Source organism: Gymnodraco acuticeps, unplaced genomic scaffold, assembly GCF_902827175.1.
Source record: "Gymnodraco acuticeps unplaced genomic scaffold, fGymAcu1.1, whole genome shotgun sequence".
NCBI classification, from domain to species: domain Eukaryota; kingdom Metazoa; phylum Chordata; class Actinopteri; order Perciformes; family Bathydraconidae; genus Gymnodraco; species Gymnodraco acuticeps.
In genome coordinates this window covers 347,462-364,134 of record NW_022992300.1, presented here as the reverse complement: position 1 = coordinate 364,134, position 16,673 = coordinate 347,462, and the positions used below count along the sequence as shown (strand labels likewise).

At 41.5% G+C, this 16,673-nt stretch overlaps 1 protein-coding gene across 2 annotated transcripts; it reads right to left on the bottom strand.

The window, feature by feature from the left end:
• Nucleotides 1–1,940: 1,940 nt before the first annotated feature.
• On the bottom strand, nucleotides 1,941–15,814 carry tars2 (threonyl-tRNA synthetase 2, mitochondrial). Of its 2 annotated transcripts, none has more exons than XM_034207998.1 (18): nucleotides 15,638–15,814; nucleotides 13,974–14,149; nucleotides 13,759–13,873; nucleotides 13,335–13,456; nucleotides 12,760–12,868; nucleotides 11,152–11,216; nucleotides 10,983–11,061; nucleotides 10,195–10,341; nucleotides 10,001–10,099; nucleotides 9,355–9,524; nucleotides 9,110–9,272; nucleotides 7,267–7,404; nucleotides 6,836–6,910; nucleotides 3,510–3,610; nucleotides 2,780–2,881; nucleotides 2,614–2,686; nucleotides 2,362–2,476; nucleotides 1,941–2,218 (listed from the first exon to the last, which is right to left on the bottom strand). In XM_034207998.1, exons 1-18 carry the CDS (start codon nucleotides 15,719–15,721, stop codon nucleotides 2,076–2,078), a joined length of 2,076 nt encoding a protein of 691 aa, XP_034063889.1. In that variant the 5' UTR covers nucleotides 15,722–15,814; the 3' UTR covers nucleotides 1,941–2,075. The 2 variants fall into 2 exon arrangements, with proteins under 2 accessions (XP_034063889.1, XP_034063887.1); XM_034207996.1 differs by having other exon boundaries at nucleotides 6,836–6,913; nucleotides 15,638–15,813.
• Between the last annotated feature and the right edge of the window lie 859 nt (nucleotides 15,815–16,673).

Sequence of the window (16,673 nt, the reverse complement as noted above, 5' to 3'; positions counted from 1 at the left end):
TAACACTGAAATATATATCCATCTCTGCTTCCCAGAATTAATTTTCTTTATTGTCTTACTGTATATTGTAGTAAAAAGCTGTTTTCCTTACTGCCCCGAAAGCTGCCTTCTTTTGCGGTAAACCCGTTTAAATATAACTTCCTATGAACTCTGCGACTCCTCATGTTGAATGAAGGATTGCTGTGTGATGTGGTGTGTGTGTGTGTGTGTGTGTGTGTGTGTGTGTGTGTGTGTGTGTGTGTGTGTGTGTGTGTGTGTGTGTATGTGTGTGTGTGTGTGTGTGTGTGTGTGTGTGTGTGTGTCTGTACCGATAGAGGGTGAGAGCAGTGGGGATGTAAGAAGGGAGCCTGATATTGTTATCTATTAGGTAAAGATTTCAGTGTTTACCAGAGCTAATGGTGTGTGTCATCACTACGCAACTACTGTGCAATGTTGGCTGAGCTGGGTTTTATCTTCTCATTTAGCACAAAGCCGACAGCAGAGTGAGAGCACAGGCTAACAACACGCAGTCCTATAAATACTAACATGGTATGATATCGAGAATATACAGAATCAGAGAGAAAGACCTTAGTTTGTTTAGTCTTAAAGGGTCAATGCACCCAAATTCCCAAAACATTTTATTTTCTATCCCTTGTAAGGCCATTTTTGGTTGTGCATGCATGTGCTAGTATTATTGAATGATTGAGTGAACCACCTCAATGGATTATTACTTAATTTGGTACAGACATTCGACTTCCCTTCAGGATTAATTGTAACAACTTTAAACTCTCCTGATTTGTATCACCAATCAAAACATCACTTCACTTCTTGGTGTATATCCAAATTCCTGCAAAACTAATGGCATTCCGATCAGCCTAAGCTCTTTTGCGCCAAGTGACAATTAGCAAATATTTGCATGCTTAATGTCCTTAACTAAGATAGTGGAAAGTTGTGTTGCATGTTAGCTAGCAGCACAGTTGTGTTAGTAGAGTCTGAGCTGCTCGCATGGATGTAGATGTTCCTAGTCTTATTACAGTGAATTAAATTCACCTCCAATAAATGAGGGTAACAGCGGAAAGCTCAGCTAGACAAGTCAAAAACTGAGCCCTAAAACCAAAAATGTCAACATGTCTCAATAAGGAGTTTTTTTTACTGACTAACACCATACTGTTGAGCCTCATGTCTCCTGTGATTCCAATACTTAACAGTACTAGCAGCAACAGCCTATGAAGAAATAAGAGGATTTGGTGGCATTTCTTACGAGTTCCATTCGTCAGAGAAATAACACGGTCCAATGATTACATCTGTAGAGTTCAAAGCATGGTGGTCATTCTTTTGTTTTAGTTTGATCTAAGCGTGTTTAGGACCTTCTTTCTATCTGAGGTGACCTGGGTATGACTTAGAGCGGATGCTTCATCATGAACCTGCTTCACCTTTCCACACTAAATGATCTCCAGAAGAACTAAACACACAATCCACTTCACCTGTTTCACAACCAGCTTTGTTGAAGAGACTGCTTTTGTCCAGTCTGTTGGCTGACGCCTCCCTCTCCCTCTCTCTCTCTGTGTCATTGTTGTGACTGATGTATTTTCCATCCTGCTGCCCTCTCTCAATTAAAAAGGAAAAAACTTCACATTTTTCTGACCTTTACCTTGACTTGGCTGTTTCCAATAAACACAGATGAAAACACACAGCCCTGACACTGCTGCTGATCCTTCTCCTATTTTAGTCAAATCCCCCTCCGTATCCTCCCTCTCTTCCACTCTTTTAAAGGTCTGCCTGGTTTTCTATTCTGACATCATGACACATACTTACATAAGTGGGAGGTATGCATATTTTACGACTTTTAGTGAACAAATTGCAACTTTAGCAGAGTAATGCTGATAGTAGACTGATAGTGATCTTAAAATACATCACAGACTTGCCAGTGGATGCCATTAATGGACCAATCAACGAGTGAGTACGCTTTTATAAACTTTTATTACAAATGTTGGCAGCCGACTCCTCAGATAGAGCCAATGTATAACAGCAACAGCTTGAACATGTAAAACAAACATTTATTTCATCAGTGACATCTTATTGAAAGGGTGTTTTCCTCAAAAGTCTTCTAGGTTGCTCCGGGAGTCTCGTAGCTGTGTGAGGGCGGTCAGCACGTCCTCTGTCGGCCTCCTCCCGAGCTGCTTACCGCCCCTGCTCCTCACATTCACTGTCCCACTCTCACTCTCCTTATCCCCCAACACTAGACAAAAACACACAAAGAATGTTCAGTAGTCATTATCAGTAATGGTAAGATCTGTATAGATTAGAAGGGAGCTTTAGTTAAAGAAGAGAGCTTTAGTTCAAGATAATAGCCATAGTTTTCATTCTTTTTCTGATCTTTACCAAATATGTAGTTGTACTGGGCCAGCTGAGCAGAGCGGATCTTCTTGTTTAAGGTGGCTCCCTGATCGTCATTGAGGTCAGCCATGAAGCCAGCTTCACGGAGCTGCCGGACCACCTTAATAGAGGAGAGGCACGTCTTTAAAGATTGAATCTGTACTCACATCAACAAGTGAATTAATAATGACAGAAAGAAATAAAAGTCAGAGAGGAAGTACACTGGGTACCAGAAATAAATCTTCAAAATAAACATACCTGTTTGCTGTACGACTCACTGTTGCCCCCTACAGGAATCACCATGACCTGCGCTGGGGACAACCAAAGGGGCCTGGGGAGAAGAGAGGTAATTGGTAACAGTGAAGATACACTTAAATACTTATATAATGAATATGAGCCCATGTTATTATTAACGTCTTCTCACCATCTCCCTCCAAAGTTTTCAGCCAGTATAGCGATCATCCTCTCCAGAGATCCCAGCACTGCTCTGTGGATCATCACCGGCCTGTGCAACTGTCCGTCCGTACTATAGAGGTGGTAAAGAAATACATTAAAATCAAGAAAGAATGACGTTCATGGCAATATTAGGATTTATAAAAAAAACAAGAAAGGTCAATCAAAAAGTAAAAGCAATAGATCATAACTTTGATGTTAAAATAATTAGAGCACCTTGTTAATATGCTGGAGTAAGCAAAGTCAGACATTCCCATTTGGTTCTTTAATGCATAATGAGTTTATAAAAGTTACTCTATCGTATCTTTACAAATGTCAATTTAGCAATGTCTAATACCATATTTCATGATAAACACCAAAAGGATATATATCTATATATAAATATAGATATATGGAAACTGTAAGGGAAGTAGAGCAGACTGATAAGAGGCAAAAAGAGGTCAAAGGCAGAAACAAGGAGCACGTTGGCGATGAAAAGTGATAAATTCAATAAAGGACTCATCTTTCATAATTCAATTAGATCCCGATGAATCTGCCATATCAACCTTCACAATTACAGGACATCACAGTAAGCATGTGGGTTCATTAAAAAAAAGCTAAAAATATCATACAAAAGTACCGATGTGCAGGTTTAAATCACTACAGATGTAGGAATGTTTAAGAGGTTAATAGCCAAATGCAGACATTTATAACCGACTCACCCGACATACTGAAGGTCAAATCTGATCGGCAGCTGGAAGTCTAACTGGATCGTGGCACACTGGTGTTGCCTGCCAATTGCATCTTTGATCAGGATGTCAATCTATAAAGAAACACGTGGGAGAGTGTTAGCATCAGACTTCACTTCTCTACCCTAACACTGCAGGGGACAAACTGCATATTTGTGGACAGAAATGTTTACAAATGGTTTCCAAGAGAAGCTGATCTAGCTCATTGTGGCTCACACACCCTGGCTAGATGGCTGTGAGGAATGTTTGTTTGTTACATGGAGCTTGTTAGTGTGTTTCTAACCGCACCCTGACTTAACCTACCTCCACTCTCTGTCCCTCCACATGAGCTCCAGCATGCACCGTCTGTCTGAAGCTGACTTCCTCTTGATGCTTACTGACTGACTGCACGAGTAAAAGTAAAAATGAAAATCGCCTCAAATAAAACAAAGACCATTCTCGAGTCCAGCTTCTTTCTATTTTCATAAAACCATAGTAGCTATAACAAGTTTTTATGAACAAATGTCACACATTTCTGTTTTTATTGCAGTTGCTGCGGTTGAGGACAGTTTGAGCAGTGGCGGCCGGCCCATAGGGGCGCTAGGGGCGCCGCCCCACCTCTTCCCACATACAAAATGAAAAAAATATATATATTAAAAAAAGATTTTTTTAAATTTTATTTGTATTTTTAATAAACAAGGTAAATATTATATAATTGGTATCAGTAAAATGTATAATCTACAATAAAATCTCGTTTAAAATTGTGTTACGACGATGTCTAAAGTTACTGATAAGTCACATGTTTCCTGCCTGGCCTTGCCCATGTGTCATTACCTTTATATATACAGTCTATGGTCATTACCCTCTCTCGTCTGGGCGGTAAGAAAGGAGCCCTCAACCAGTGCAGCAGCAGCCACTAGCAGCTGACTGTTGCTATCTGTAAACTATGATGCCGAAACATAATTTCAGCCAATCAGCGTCGTCAAATCTGATGATCACCGGGCGCCAATGTCAGCGCCCGGTCCAGTCTGTGAGTAGTTTGGACACTAGTGACTCGTATCCGGTGGGGTGACGCAGTACGGCAATAGTTGATGAGGATGGCTTCATGTGCAGGTGGAGTCTCGGTCCCCGCCCAATTCCGTTCAAGAGCTAATCTCCAATCCTTTCGAAAGGAGAAGTTTGGGAGATAAACTGTTGCTTAAAGACCTTGGACCGGACCAACCCGATTTGTATATATCGCAGCAAGCTCGTGAAAAATACAAAACATATCAACGAGGCTTCTCACGTAGCTGGTACACCAGAAAGGCATGGCAAGCTGGATGCAAACAGGTAAATGCTGTCTTTTGTTTCCAATGCTTGCTCTTCAAACAGCCGGGGACAGATACGATCTGTTCAGAAACTAGACAAAAGTTAAACAAGTACAAACCACAGACTGCCTGTGTCATGGAGAATACAGTCGCTGGTTTATTTATGTCTGTATAGGCCGTTGTTGTGAGTGTGGACGGTCGGAGCATATATAACGTTAGCTTAGCCAAGCCAAGCTCCATTTAGAAAACACGCATTTTAAAAGGGTTTTTCTCCTGCCGTCTGTCTGCAGACTTGTCAAAGCATTAATTCATGGTTTTTACTAACCGGTATCAGTATGTTGTTAATTCGGCATCATTTTGAAACGTGTATTACAATTAAATCACGGTAAAATATGTTCATCTTGTTGTAGTTGTAGCCCCCTTGCCAGAGATTCTCTCTCTAGTTTAGCATACTCAGCCCGACTCAGCCTGGTTGTTCCTGGCCCTAGAACCACGATTTTATGGGGCCAGAAAAACTGCGAATTAGGACCCGCTAGCCGTTACTAGGCCAAGTGGAAACGCAACCAAAAACGGGCCCCGCTCGGCACGCTTAAAGCGAGCTCCGCGCTGCACTGGAAACGCGCCATTACATCACCAGAAGTCCTAATTTAAGGGGTCATTTCTCCCCAAAAAAAATGTTTTACTCGCTATATCAACAACCCCACCAAAAATATTTTCCACCAGCCGCCACTGAGTGTGAACTATAATTTAACGCTCTAAAATGTCTCCCTGCAGAGCCAGGAGGAACACAAAGACGTCTCTGTTGCTCTCTAATCTGTGAGGTAACACCAATAAACTCATTATAGAAGAATCCCCTGATAAGATGGGAAATGAGATTGTAAAATTGGTAAAGGAACAATGAGTAGGATTTGTCAGTTGCAGTTTGAAGACAACATTTAAGATTGATTCCACCTCCCTGGTTTAACAAGGGTGTCGGTGTTGGCCAACAGGCGAAACCAACGCTAGATGCACCCTTGTTTTTGAACAAGCATCGCATAGCTGTTCCACCGTGCTATGTGTGTGTTTTTTCTGTGACGAGTCATCTATTCTTTTAGCTTCCTATTGGATGCCTGTATAGTATCTGGAAGATGTTTGCTGAAGTTGAAACTCAGAAATGTCTCTTAAAAAGTCACCTATTATGCAAAATCCACTTTTTCATGTCTCTTCTACATCAACATGTGTTTCCTCTGTGTAAAGAGATTCTGGAAGTCTCAGGAAACAAGATTCTCTCTCTTTTTGTCCTGATCCATTTATATAAAAACCTGTCTGAAAATGAGTTGTTCAGATTTTGGCCACTTTATGATGTCATAACGATGTTTTGGCTTGTGTAACCATTAGCCAATCACCAACCAAGGTAACCCCCCCCCACCTTATCACCTGAATCTCCTCCTAGAGCACCATTGTCTTCTTTTTAACCAAATATCTCTCAGAGGGGCGTGGGGAGGGGCTCCTTATTTTCATCTAAAGTAAAAGACAGAGAATCAGCACTTTTGAAACAGGGCTGAAACAGAGGGGATTATGGGATGCTGCAATGCAGGATCTGTTTGGTATTTGGAGTCAAACACTTCAGAGACACGTTTTGCATATATCTGAGACCTATAATATATTGATGACAAACAGTATAATAGGGGACCTTTAATTCGCCAAACTAAAATAGATTCAGGCAGAGGGTTGCAGGGTCTCTGCAGGCAAAGACATGGCCACACACTAGTAGTGGGTCATTAGATTTGATTGAGAGGGATTATTCTTGTAAAAGTTTACACATTGTTTTCTAGGGAAATCATACTCATTTTGTGTTTTCTTCCGAGAGTTAGATGAAAAGATTGATACCACTCTCATGTCCGTCCATTATATATGAAGCTACAGCTGATTGGCTTATCATAACAAACCCAGCCTGTTTTTAATATTATAAGCATTATTTACACTTGTGTGGTCAGTCAGTTTCTTTTACTGCGTGTTGCCCTTCCCACTGACCTTTGGTCCGTAGAAGGCTCCGTCTCCTGGGTTCAACTCCCATCGTTCCCCAAAGTGCTGCAGACTCCTTTCCAACTGCTGATCACACACACAAACACAGCTCAGTAAGTAAGTAGGCGTAGCAGTTCATGTAAGATTTAATGCACATTACCACCATGATGGCCTTTCTGTGTGTGGAGCTTGGAACCAATATGTTCAATTACAGTCAATTGAATCAGCTTACACTGCTGCTGTGCCTATTTAAGGACGTCTGTGGGGATTTAAAGATATGCATCTACCCAGCAGCTCGGCACAGAGCAGATTTCTATTTGGAAAGTACCACGAGTGGAGCTCATTGTGGATATCATTACACCATGTCATTTAGTTTCAGCTGGGCCTGTGTGATCATGGCATATCACAATATGGTCCGATGAAGGTGTGTGTGTGTGTACCTGCTCAGCATTATCCCATTGCTCAGGCTCCCCGAGACATGGTGTAGGACGTGTAGACAGGAGGCAGTGGAAGGAAAATCCAAACACTTGATACACACTCCTCACAAAGTCCAAACATGCCACAATCTCTTCTTCCAGCTGGGGGGGGGGGAAAGAGTAAAACATGTGACGACTGAGGCAACAAGAGGACATAAGAAATACAAATAATGGGACATCGACATAGGTTAGAGGAGTGTACATTTCAACAAGGCAGAATTAAGAAAAATAAATCTGCCGGTGTTTTTACTGCAAGGCCTCCATAGATTGAATCAGTATTTAAGAAATGTACAGAGCGATGATTATCCTGTGAATAGGAGCTTGGAGAATTATCAGGATCCAAGCAGTATCATGGGAACGTCACAGGGCACTATGTGGGGAATCAGGATTAGAGCCTGTTCAGCCGCAGTGATGCACATATTGAGGTGTAATGTTTAAACAGGACAAAGACCTTCATTCATACAGTCCAAGGCCTCCTGGAATGTCTTGAAAGTTATTTGTACAGCCCATCTTATCACTGTAAAGTGGTCCCACATGTGTCCCATTCAAAGCTACCACCACACTTACAGCACCTTAAGGGGCCTACACACCAAACTGACACCAAAGAACACGTCCCGACGGAACGCGATTGTTGTGTGGCCTCACGTCTCCTGCGTCTTGGCCAACAGTCGCACTGGAACACACCGCAAAGACTTCAGCCGACGGCCAAGTAGCACGTACGAACTGCGCATGCGTGAGTGGCAATAACTCTCCTTACCAGCAGTAGTGTGCATTCAAAAGAGGCAACAACCGGAAGATAGACTGCGTGATAACCGAGAGAAGAAGAACAGACTGCGTGATATAAACAAACAACAAATAGCGTGTGCGTTCCATTTCCACTCTACAACGAGAAGCTCATGGGGCTTTCCCGAACCTGTGTCGAGAGCTGGAGTTAAATTAAATCTCAGATTTGCCTTCTTAATAGTTTGTTTGGGACCTTCACTTCCGTTTCACTAAGCTGAACAGCCAATCAGAGTGATTTCGTTGGCCGACAGCCTGTTGAATCGGCGGCGGAAGGTGTCGGCACGGCCGAAAAGACACGACGGGGCGGGACACACCAATCTGAGTAGGGCGACAGGACGCTCATCGACGGCCAGACATCTATCGAGGGCCAAAATCGGCTTGGTGTGTAACGACCTTTAAAGTTCAACCCAGAATAAAAATAACTTATTGCTTTTCTTAGTTGGCTTGTTCTGTGTGAGTTGCAAAGTCTGAGATATCAGCCTCTTTTGTAGTGTAATGAAACTAGATAGTGCTTGGCTTGTGGGGATCATACTCAACAGCTACTTCTCTTTACAGAAATCATGACTCGTTTTTCAAGATAATCCGCAGACTTAGTCGTTTTCTTTCTGACAAACCACAATGTCACTAATTTTATCATGACACAACAATAATATATTGATTTTTTGGAGAATCTGTATTTGCTGATTTAACTAAGTATATATTTGAATCATTATATAATACAGAATGCAACTCAATTCAGAATTTTTTAGCCAGGAAAGATTGTTCTAAAATAGAAATGCACAACATAATTGTCATGAATTCTGGAAAAATGTTGCCATCTCATACCATTATATTTGAAAGGAGGGAGATATCTCTGAATAAGATATCTTGAACACTTGGAAACTCAGACCAAAACATTCTAGATTGATACAATTAGACTACAGGCAAGTGGAAACATTTGTGTTTCTTATTATTGGGTGAAACTTGCTGTGGTCTAGTAAAAAAACTGCAACAATGTATGCATATTCAGATGGGTTATGTGTACCTGATCAGGTGTGCAGAAGATGTGAGCGTCGTCCTGGCAGAACCTTCGAACCCGAGTGAGACCCACGAGCGCTCCGGAGAGCTCGTTACGGTGCAGCGCCCCGAAGTCGGCCCACCGCAGAGGCAGCTCCCTCCAGGAGCGCACACGCTGTTCAAACATCAGACTAAACACAAGAAGCAGAGTGAGGCTCGGTCTCTATGAAGGTGCTAAACTGGGTGTGTTTTTGTGTGAGTGTGTGTGTTTACCAGTGAGCAGGACAGTTCATGGGCTTGAGAGCGTAGGTCTGAGAGCCCTCGGACGTCACAGTGAACATGTGCTCGCTGTAGTGCTCCCAGTGGCCCGAGCGCTCCCATAATGCAGTGCTGTACAGGGTTGGGGTCACGACCTCGTTGAATCCTCGCCTTCGGTATTCACTCTACGAGAAGCAGGAAGGAAGGATGTGTGTGACAGTGAGTGTAGGAGGGGGGGCAGACTGTCACAACAGAGCACTAATTGAAGGCTAACAAGAGCAATATCCTGACGGCTGGTATGAACATGTTTAACCTCAGGATACCATCAACACAGCATTTATTGTTTTCTTTATGTGTGTACATGTTTATGTGAGGGATGCTAACATGCACGATATTATAATTTTAACCCAAAAGGGGATAGCATTTAAATTAATTTTTTGATTACCCAAACCATACTGAGGTCAGAGTTGAAGTTTAATATTTAAATGACGACCTGTGGGGTATTTCACTTCGAGTTACATAAGCTGGGCTGAACAGAGTTATAACATTTAGGTTCATTTTAGGAATAGTGCTGCAGATGTGAAAGAGGCTGCAGGTGAAGTTATACTGTAGAGTTTATTTGTTCAGTTATTTAAACAGACTGAACAGAGTTTATGTTCACCTTGATGAAGTCGGTGAGGGTGTTGTAGATGTAGGCGCCTTTAGGCAGGAAAAAGCAGCTGCCTGGACTCACATCATTAAAGAAGAACAGGTCCTGGTCCTGTACAAAAACCATACACATGAATATTTATGACCATAAAACACAATTTCCTGATCTTATTTTATGAAACTGTCCTAATTTAGATTTTGTCTCACCGTCCCGATGCGTCTGTGGTCCCTCCTCCTCGCCTCCTCCCGCTCCCTCTCCCACTCCTCCTTGTCCTTCTCTCCTGGAAAGGCCACACCTAAAAGACGCATCAAACCTGAGGACTCGGTCTCATTGGCCAGGGTCACGGGCGAGAGCTGGGATGTAATAGATGTGAAGCGAGGAGGAGAAGAGGAAGAGAGAAAATCATGAGTGAACAAAGAGGCGGCAAAAGACAAAGGGGGAGTGAGGGTCTGCCAGGAGAGAAGGGCTAACCATGAGAGTGACAGCATGTCTGATAGATGGCAGTGTGTTTGTAGGGGCTGAGAACAGGAAACTGGCCTCTGACAAACACAACATCCTGCTGCAGATATTTCCTGCCCAGTGGCTGCCCAGAATGAAAACTCCTCCCTCTCCCTGGATCAATACAGACAAGGGACATTCCTCCAACCCGGCATGTGTCCCACTGGGCCAAAGGAGTCCAAATTAAACACACTTTTAGAGGGTAGATGAGGTTAAGCCACCCTTTTTGATCATCATGTATAAAATGTAAATTATTAAAAGTATTATTCAAACCTTAAATATATATATTTATACGGATACACAGCTAAAAAGTACAGCTATAATAGATTCAATTGTTGAGCTTTCAACAATTCACAAGATGAGATTGGATAACATGGCTAATTAACACATTTGGGAATAGTTGTACAATACAAATTCAAAGAGACAAAAGGAGAGAACATTCAGATATACTAAACCAAAAAAAGGCACACTGACACACTCACACAAAAACACACACCTGTATTGTCTTGAAGACCTTGAGGAGGCCAGTGTGTGGGAGAAGGGGGCCGTCGCAGACCGCTAGGCTGTCTCCACATCTGAATCACACAAGAAAGGATAAACTGGGTTAAATGTTTGAGTTTGGAAGAGACTGCAGGTAAATCCACATCAGGTGTGAGTATTAATACCTGTACACTGTGACAGTGGGGCCGCTCATCTGCTCCTCCACGAGCTGCAGTCTCAGTTTACTGTTCTGTAAGAAGTAAAAAACACAGAACATTCATACATGTCACATATGGAGAGCAGGACAATATGAAGGGGCCTGACATCTGTAAGTAAATATAACCGGCACAGCATAAGGAGCCACTCCTACACAGTGAGTAATATCACTGCTACTCATATGTTATCAAATGCAACATCAACACTCAGTTACACAAATTGCAAAAAGGAACAGAGCAATTCAGCATGGCTGAACAGGACCTGTATTTATTAATGTATGAATAATGATTCTGCTAATTCTTAATTTTACTGGTAGAACATATTAACCAACTCTACATGAAAATGTATATGCAAATTCAAATGAATGACAGCAGTCTATTACGTTTGGCCAGTTTCAGGGACATGGTTTTAGGCCCTTGGTTACAATGACAAGTTAAACTGTGTGCTGTTAAAACTGTGTATTGTTAACAAATATTAGGGGTGTAACGGTATACGTATCGAAATTATTCGGTATGGGCCCTTCGGTTCGGCACACGTGTGTACCGAAGTGTACCGAACGAATATAACGAATATAACGTTAAACATAAACAATTGAGAACGTGAACAACTTCTTGGAAGTAATCTCAGGTGCTGCGTCGCAGCATTCAGAGTAATTTGCTCACATTGGGTTCAACGCGTCATAGAGCGAGCAAGTCATTTCATTGGACGAGAGGCATACTATGAGAGCTGGTCACAGTGATGCGTTCAAATTTAGTCAGTAATTTGAGGAAATGGCAAACGCAGATAAAGTTGAGCTAGAAAATCCTCCAGCATCATTGAAGTCTCCGGTTTGGGAACATTTTGGTTTCACAGTTACGAACAAGGATGACAGACAAAGACAGGTGGACCGAACCAAAGCTGTTTGTCCGCATTGTTCAACTAACATTGGTTACGCGGCTGGCAATACATCAAACTTGCACACTCTTGAAAAGGCATCACCCGAACGTGAATATCACCGGTACCAAAAGAAAAAAGACTGAAGTGCAAACCCAACTCCCGCTAGCATGTAAGCCTCCACCACTCGCAGAAAGATCAGACCGAGCCAAAGCTATTACAAACGCCAAATATCCTTATGTTGCCATGTTAGCAAAGCGCTACCTGGCTGTATCTGCTACCTCTGTCCCTAGCGAGAGGGTGTTCTCCACAGCAGGAGACATTGTTAGTGCCAGCAGATCTGCCCTTTCAGCAAGCAATGTGGACAAGTTAATCTTTCTTTAAAAAAACATGAAAATACAATGACAAGCAAGTCCTAATGTCAAACTGGCTGCTCAGGTACCAGTACAGTTCAAATACAGATTATTTCAGTTCATCGAAATGATGCACCTTAATGTTTTATTATATTTTGTATTTATTTGAGTGAATATTCACAGTTTAATAATAAAAAATATATATATATATATATTTTATGTTTTGTGATCATTTTTTCTGCTGTTCCGAAAACGTACCGAACCGTGACCTAAAAACCGAGGTACGTACCGAACCGAAATGTTTGTGAACCGTTACACCCCTATCAAATATAGAACATTGTTATTTCTGACCTGGAAGAGCTCTCGGACCTCTTCAGTGTTCAGCTCCAGTCTGGTCAGAGGAAGTTTAAGGGCTGCGGCTTGTTTACATTTCTCCTCCACATCACTCAGAGACAAGGCACTGTGTGGAGAGGACAGAGACACGAAAACATCAAAAGCAATACGTGATCAGACTTGGCGGGAATGAAAATGTTGTTTTTAAAAAGGCTAAACAAGGCCCATTGTGAATTTTGGGAATCACTACAACTATTTTGTCTTTACAAAGCTCTAGAGTTACTGGAAATATTTAGATAAACCGAGTTGGACACAATCTAACGTAGTCACCCCTGGTATCTAATTCTAAGAATAGCATTATAATAATAACATTATGTAGCCTAATCTGTTTCATCATTTTGCTAAATATACTGGGATTATTCAGAATAAATAGGCATGCAAAAAAGTTGAAAAGCATCTGAATGTTGTTTGAATGTCAATATTATGAATGAAGCCCAAGTATTAAGCAGAATTTAGGCTAAATTGTTAAAGCACTCTAGAAATGAAAGTGGTCCACACAAATCCAGATCTTGAGACAGATTGTAACGGCTCACCTGTTTTCCAGTAGATGGTCGCAGTAAAGCCCGAGCTCTGACGCTCCTTCTCTGCACACCTCGGCACCGAACACCGTCTGCAACACTCCGCTCAGGACGCAGGCTCCTGTCCGCCATGCTGCCTGAGAGAGGGAGGGTGGTACAGAGTAAGGGTGGAGATATAGAGCGTGTTTTAAACAGTTTCACTAACATGAAAACATGCAATTGGAATCCAGTAATTACTAAGAAGATGTTCTTCAGTGCCTCCTTTAGTAAACAAAAAAACGTTTTTAATTACTTGTTCAAGCAATGTTTGAAACACAATCATAAATATCCAGGAGTTACACTGGCAACGGGAATGTGAAAAGAAGTCTGAATTGTTTAGCTTATTAAAATCCACCTTAAAAAGGCAATGTGAGAATGAAAGCACGTGCAAAGTGATTACCTGTCTCCCCTCATCTGTGTCAAACCCCAGCAGCTGTAGTTCACAGTCTGCCTCTAGGGGCCGTCCAAGCTCCCACAGCTCTCCATTCACCTTACTGACCAGCGCTCCCTTCACACTGCAAAGAGATGCAAAAACAATGTTATATCACTTTAGTAAGAACAAACACAATACAACATTAGATAATTATATATTTGATTTCTGCTAAATGTATTTACCGGGAACTCTGAGCAATAAAGAGAGGTGTGGTGACACCGGCTGTTGCCTTTACTGTCCGGCCGTCAGCCAGTTGGATACTGAGGCGAGTTTCTGCAGCTTCAGCTCCGCTCTTATTGCCTTGCTTTTCTCGAAGGGACTCAAAGACCCGCAGTCGCTCAGATAAAGCCGAGCACACCTGTAGGAACAAAGGAAACATTTAGATCAGGATTTTAAAAAAGGTAGAAAAGATGGCATCTGTAACACTGAATATTATGACCTTCATTAAGTTGAATTACTGCTGGGCTGCTGTACTAGAATGCATTAGTTCAACCTAACTGTAATTAATAAACCAGTAACAGTGTGCATTGTGCAGTAATAATTATATAAATACATGAAAAGTCTTAAACACACACACTTTATGATTTCCTTCTCATTTATGTTCACACACTCCTAGTTTACTTCAGTTAATAGATAACAAACTGAAAACAGCCATACACCAAATTATGAATTGTTATTATTATACGAGGACTACTTCACTCCTACTATATTAGGGAACCAAATGTGAGCAAGGAAGCAGACATGTAGGTAAGATTGGGTTCATTTAACTTATATAACACTGTACTGTATATTAACTACATCACAAGTATGTCCAGAAACCCAGTACCAGGACATGTCCTATCAACTGAAAATCACATTAAGCCTCAAATCAACAAGGTGCATCCAAGCACAAAGAGCTCCAGACATTTGTTAAGTGACTCGCTTAACACAGTATTGTTAGAAAAAGTAATAAATTAATCAAAACAGGAATTGCCTTTTACACATCACATTAATGATGTTCTTCGCACTAACTTTATAATCCACTTCTTATTTACATTAAATTGTATACGAACAGCTGACACCCACAGCCCAAATGATCGATTTGGAGGTATTCAGTCAAAATATTTTGGGTATTGGTATATAAATTACAGTGTGTAAAGTAACAAAGTACATTTACTCAAGTACTGCACTTAAGTCAACATTTAGGAGACTTCCTCTCTACCTGAATATTTAAATGTTTTGATACTTTTTACTTCTCCTCCACTTCACAGATAAATAATGTACGTTTACTCTTAATAACTTTAGTTGCTTTGCAGATTTGGATAATTAATGTGAAATATAAACAAGACTTGAATGAGAAGTTAGTTACACCTGAAGTTACATTCACAATCCACCCTGCAGTATACAAACTACAAAGTGATTTAAACTAGCTGCACCTTTACCAGCTTTAATAAAACATTAATGCATCAATAATTATAATTAAAACATAATATATATTATTCTGAAATGGGCGAAAAGTACTTTTACTTTTGGTGCTTTAAGAATTGTTGATGCTAATCATGTTTGCACTTTTACTCGAGTAACATTTTGAAAGTAGGACTTTTACTTGTCAGTTTTCCTACACTTTCTACTTTTACTTAAGTACACGACCTGAGTACTTCTCCCACCTCTGAAATTATTACAGGTATACTTCAAGAAAGTACCAAAACATGTTAAATATACAAGTCAAAATGACATTTCAAATAGAGATGAATAAGTGTTACACAGCAGTCTCATACACTTGATCTCTCTCTCTACCTCTGACACTGTTAGCTAGCCTTAGCTGTCACGCGAGTTACTGTACAGTAGAAAGGACAAACTCGCGCACCTGGCTGTACCTCCTGTGCACGCGAAGTGTCGCACGAGCTGTCGAGCGACAGACAACCAGTCTAAACAGCTGTGTCACTGCCATCCTAAACACACTCGGTCATTTCCAAATATCACACATTTCTGTCAACCTTCTCTGTGAGCGGCCATAACACCGGAAACACAGATTAGGAAGTACGCGCTGACGTTGTGGGCGTAAACATATGACGCTGCTATGAAGCTCAGTGCGTGCGCGCACACGGGCGTACACACCAGAGCGCGCATCCACATGAGATCTGCACATACGGGAGCTCTGCAGTTGTTAGAGGGCTAATAGAGCCATGCACATGCAGATCAGGAATTTCTCACATATTTAAATATGATGAAATATAAACGAAACATTGCATTTAAAATCCGGGAGTTGGCGACAGGTGAAACATAACACAAGCTCAGCTATAACCACAGGACATCAGCTAAACTGCGCCAGTACTTCAGTGATCCACTTGTCACAGTATGTTCACAGAGACCTGCAGCATCACGACTGGCAGCCAGGCTGAACAGCACAGTCGATGCTCCATTACGGAGCTGCGCACTTTGCTTTAAACCCCGCCTGATAGCTACAGCTGCATTCAAAGCCTGGTTAGTGCCCGATGCATTTGAGATCAATTACTAAATCGAATAAGTCTTACTCAATACAGTTTATATATACCCCATAAGAAAGCAATCTACATCATGTTAAGCCTTCCCAGCGGATAATAGAACAACAAAAGACGCAATGTAAAAAGTTAAGAAATGTTAACTCCATGCATTAATCATTCAATAGTGTCTTGAAGTAAAGACTGTCAGGTGGACTGCTATAGCTAGGTTAATTATGAACTTAAATCTAACATGGGAAGATAATCAATTTTAGCTTTCAACATTTTTGGAAGAATAAGCACAGCACAAGAGGCACTGCGGTAACAGCAGTGCATGATGGAGGTCTGTCATTGACCTGGAGTAAGAGCTGAAATACCACTTAACTGCCACTAAGGGGAGCTAAATCACTTTCAAGAGGTTTA

Bases quoted from the DNA above. Each gene is read 5' to 3' on its own strand.
- tars2 (XM_034207996.1), bottom strand. From the start codon at position 15,721: ATGGCAGTGACACAGCTGTTTAGACTGGTTGTCTGTCGCTCGACAGCT. The intron at 13,874-13,973 runs GTAAATACATTT...ATCTCTTTGCAG, and splicing joins TTTATTGCTCAGAGTTCCCG to TGTGAAGGGAGCGCTGGTCA. The intron at 3,611-6,835 runs GTCAGTGGGAAG...GTTTCTTTATAG, and splicing joins GAGCCTTCTACGGACCAAAG to ATTGACATCCTGATCAAAGA.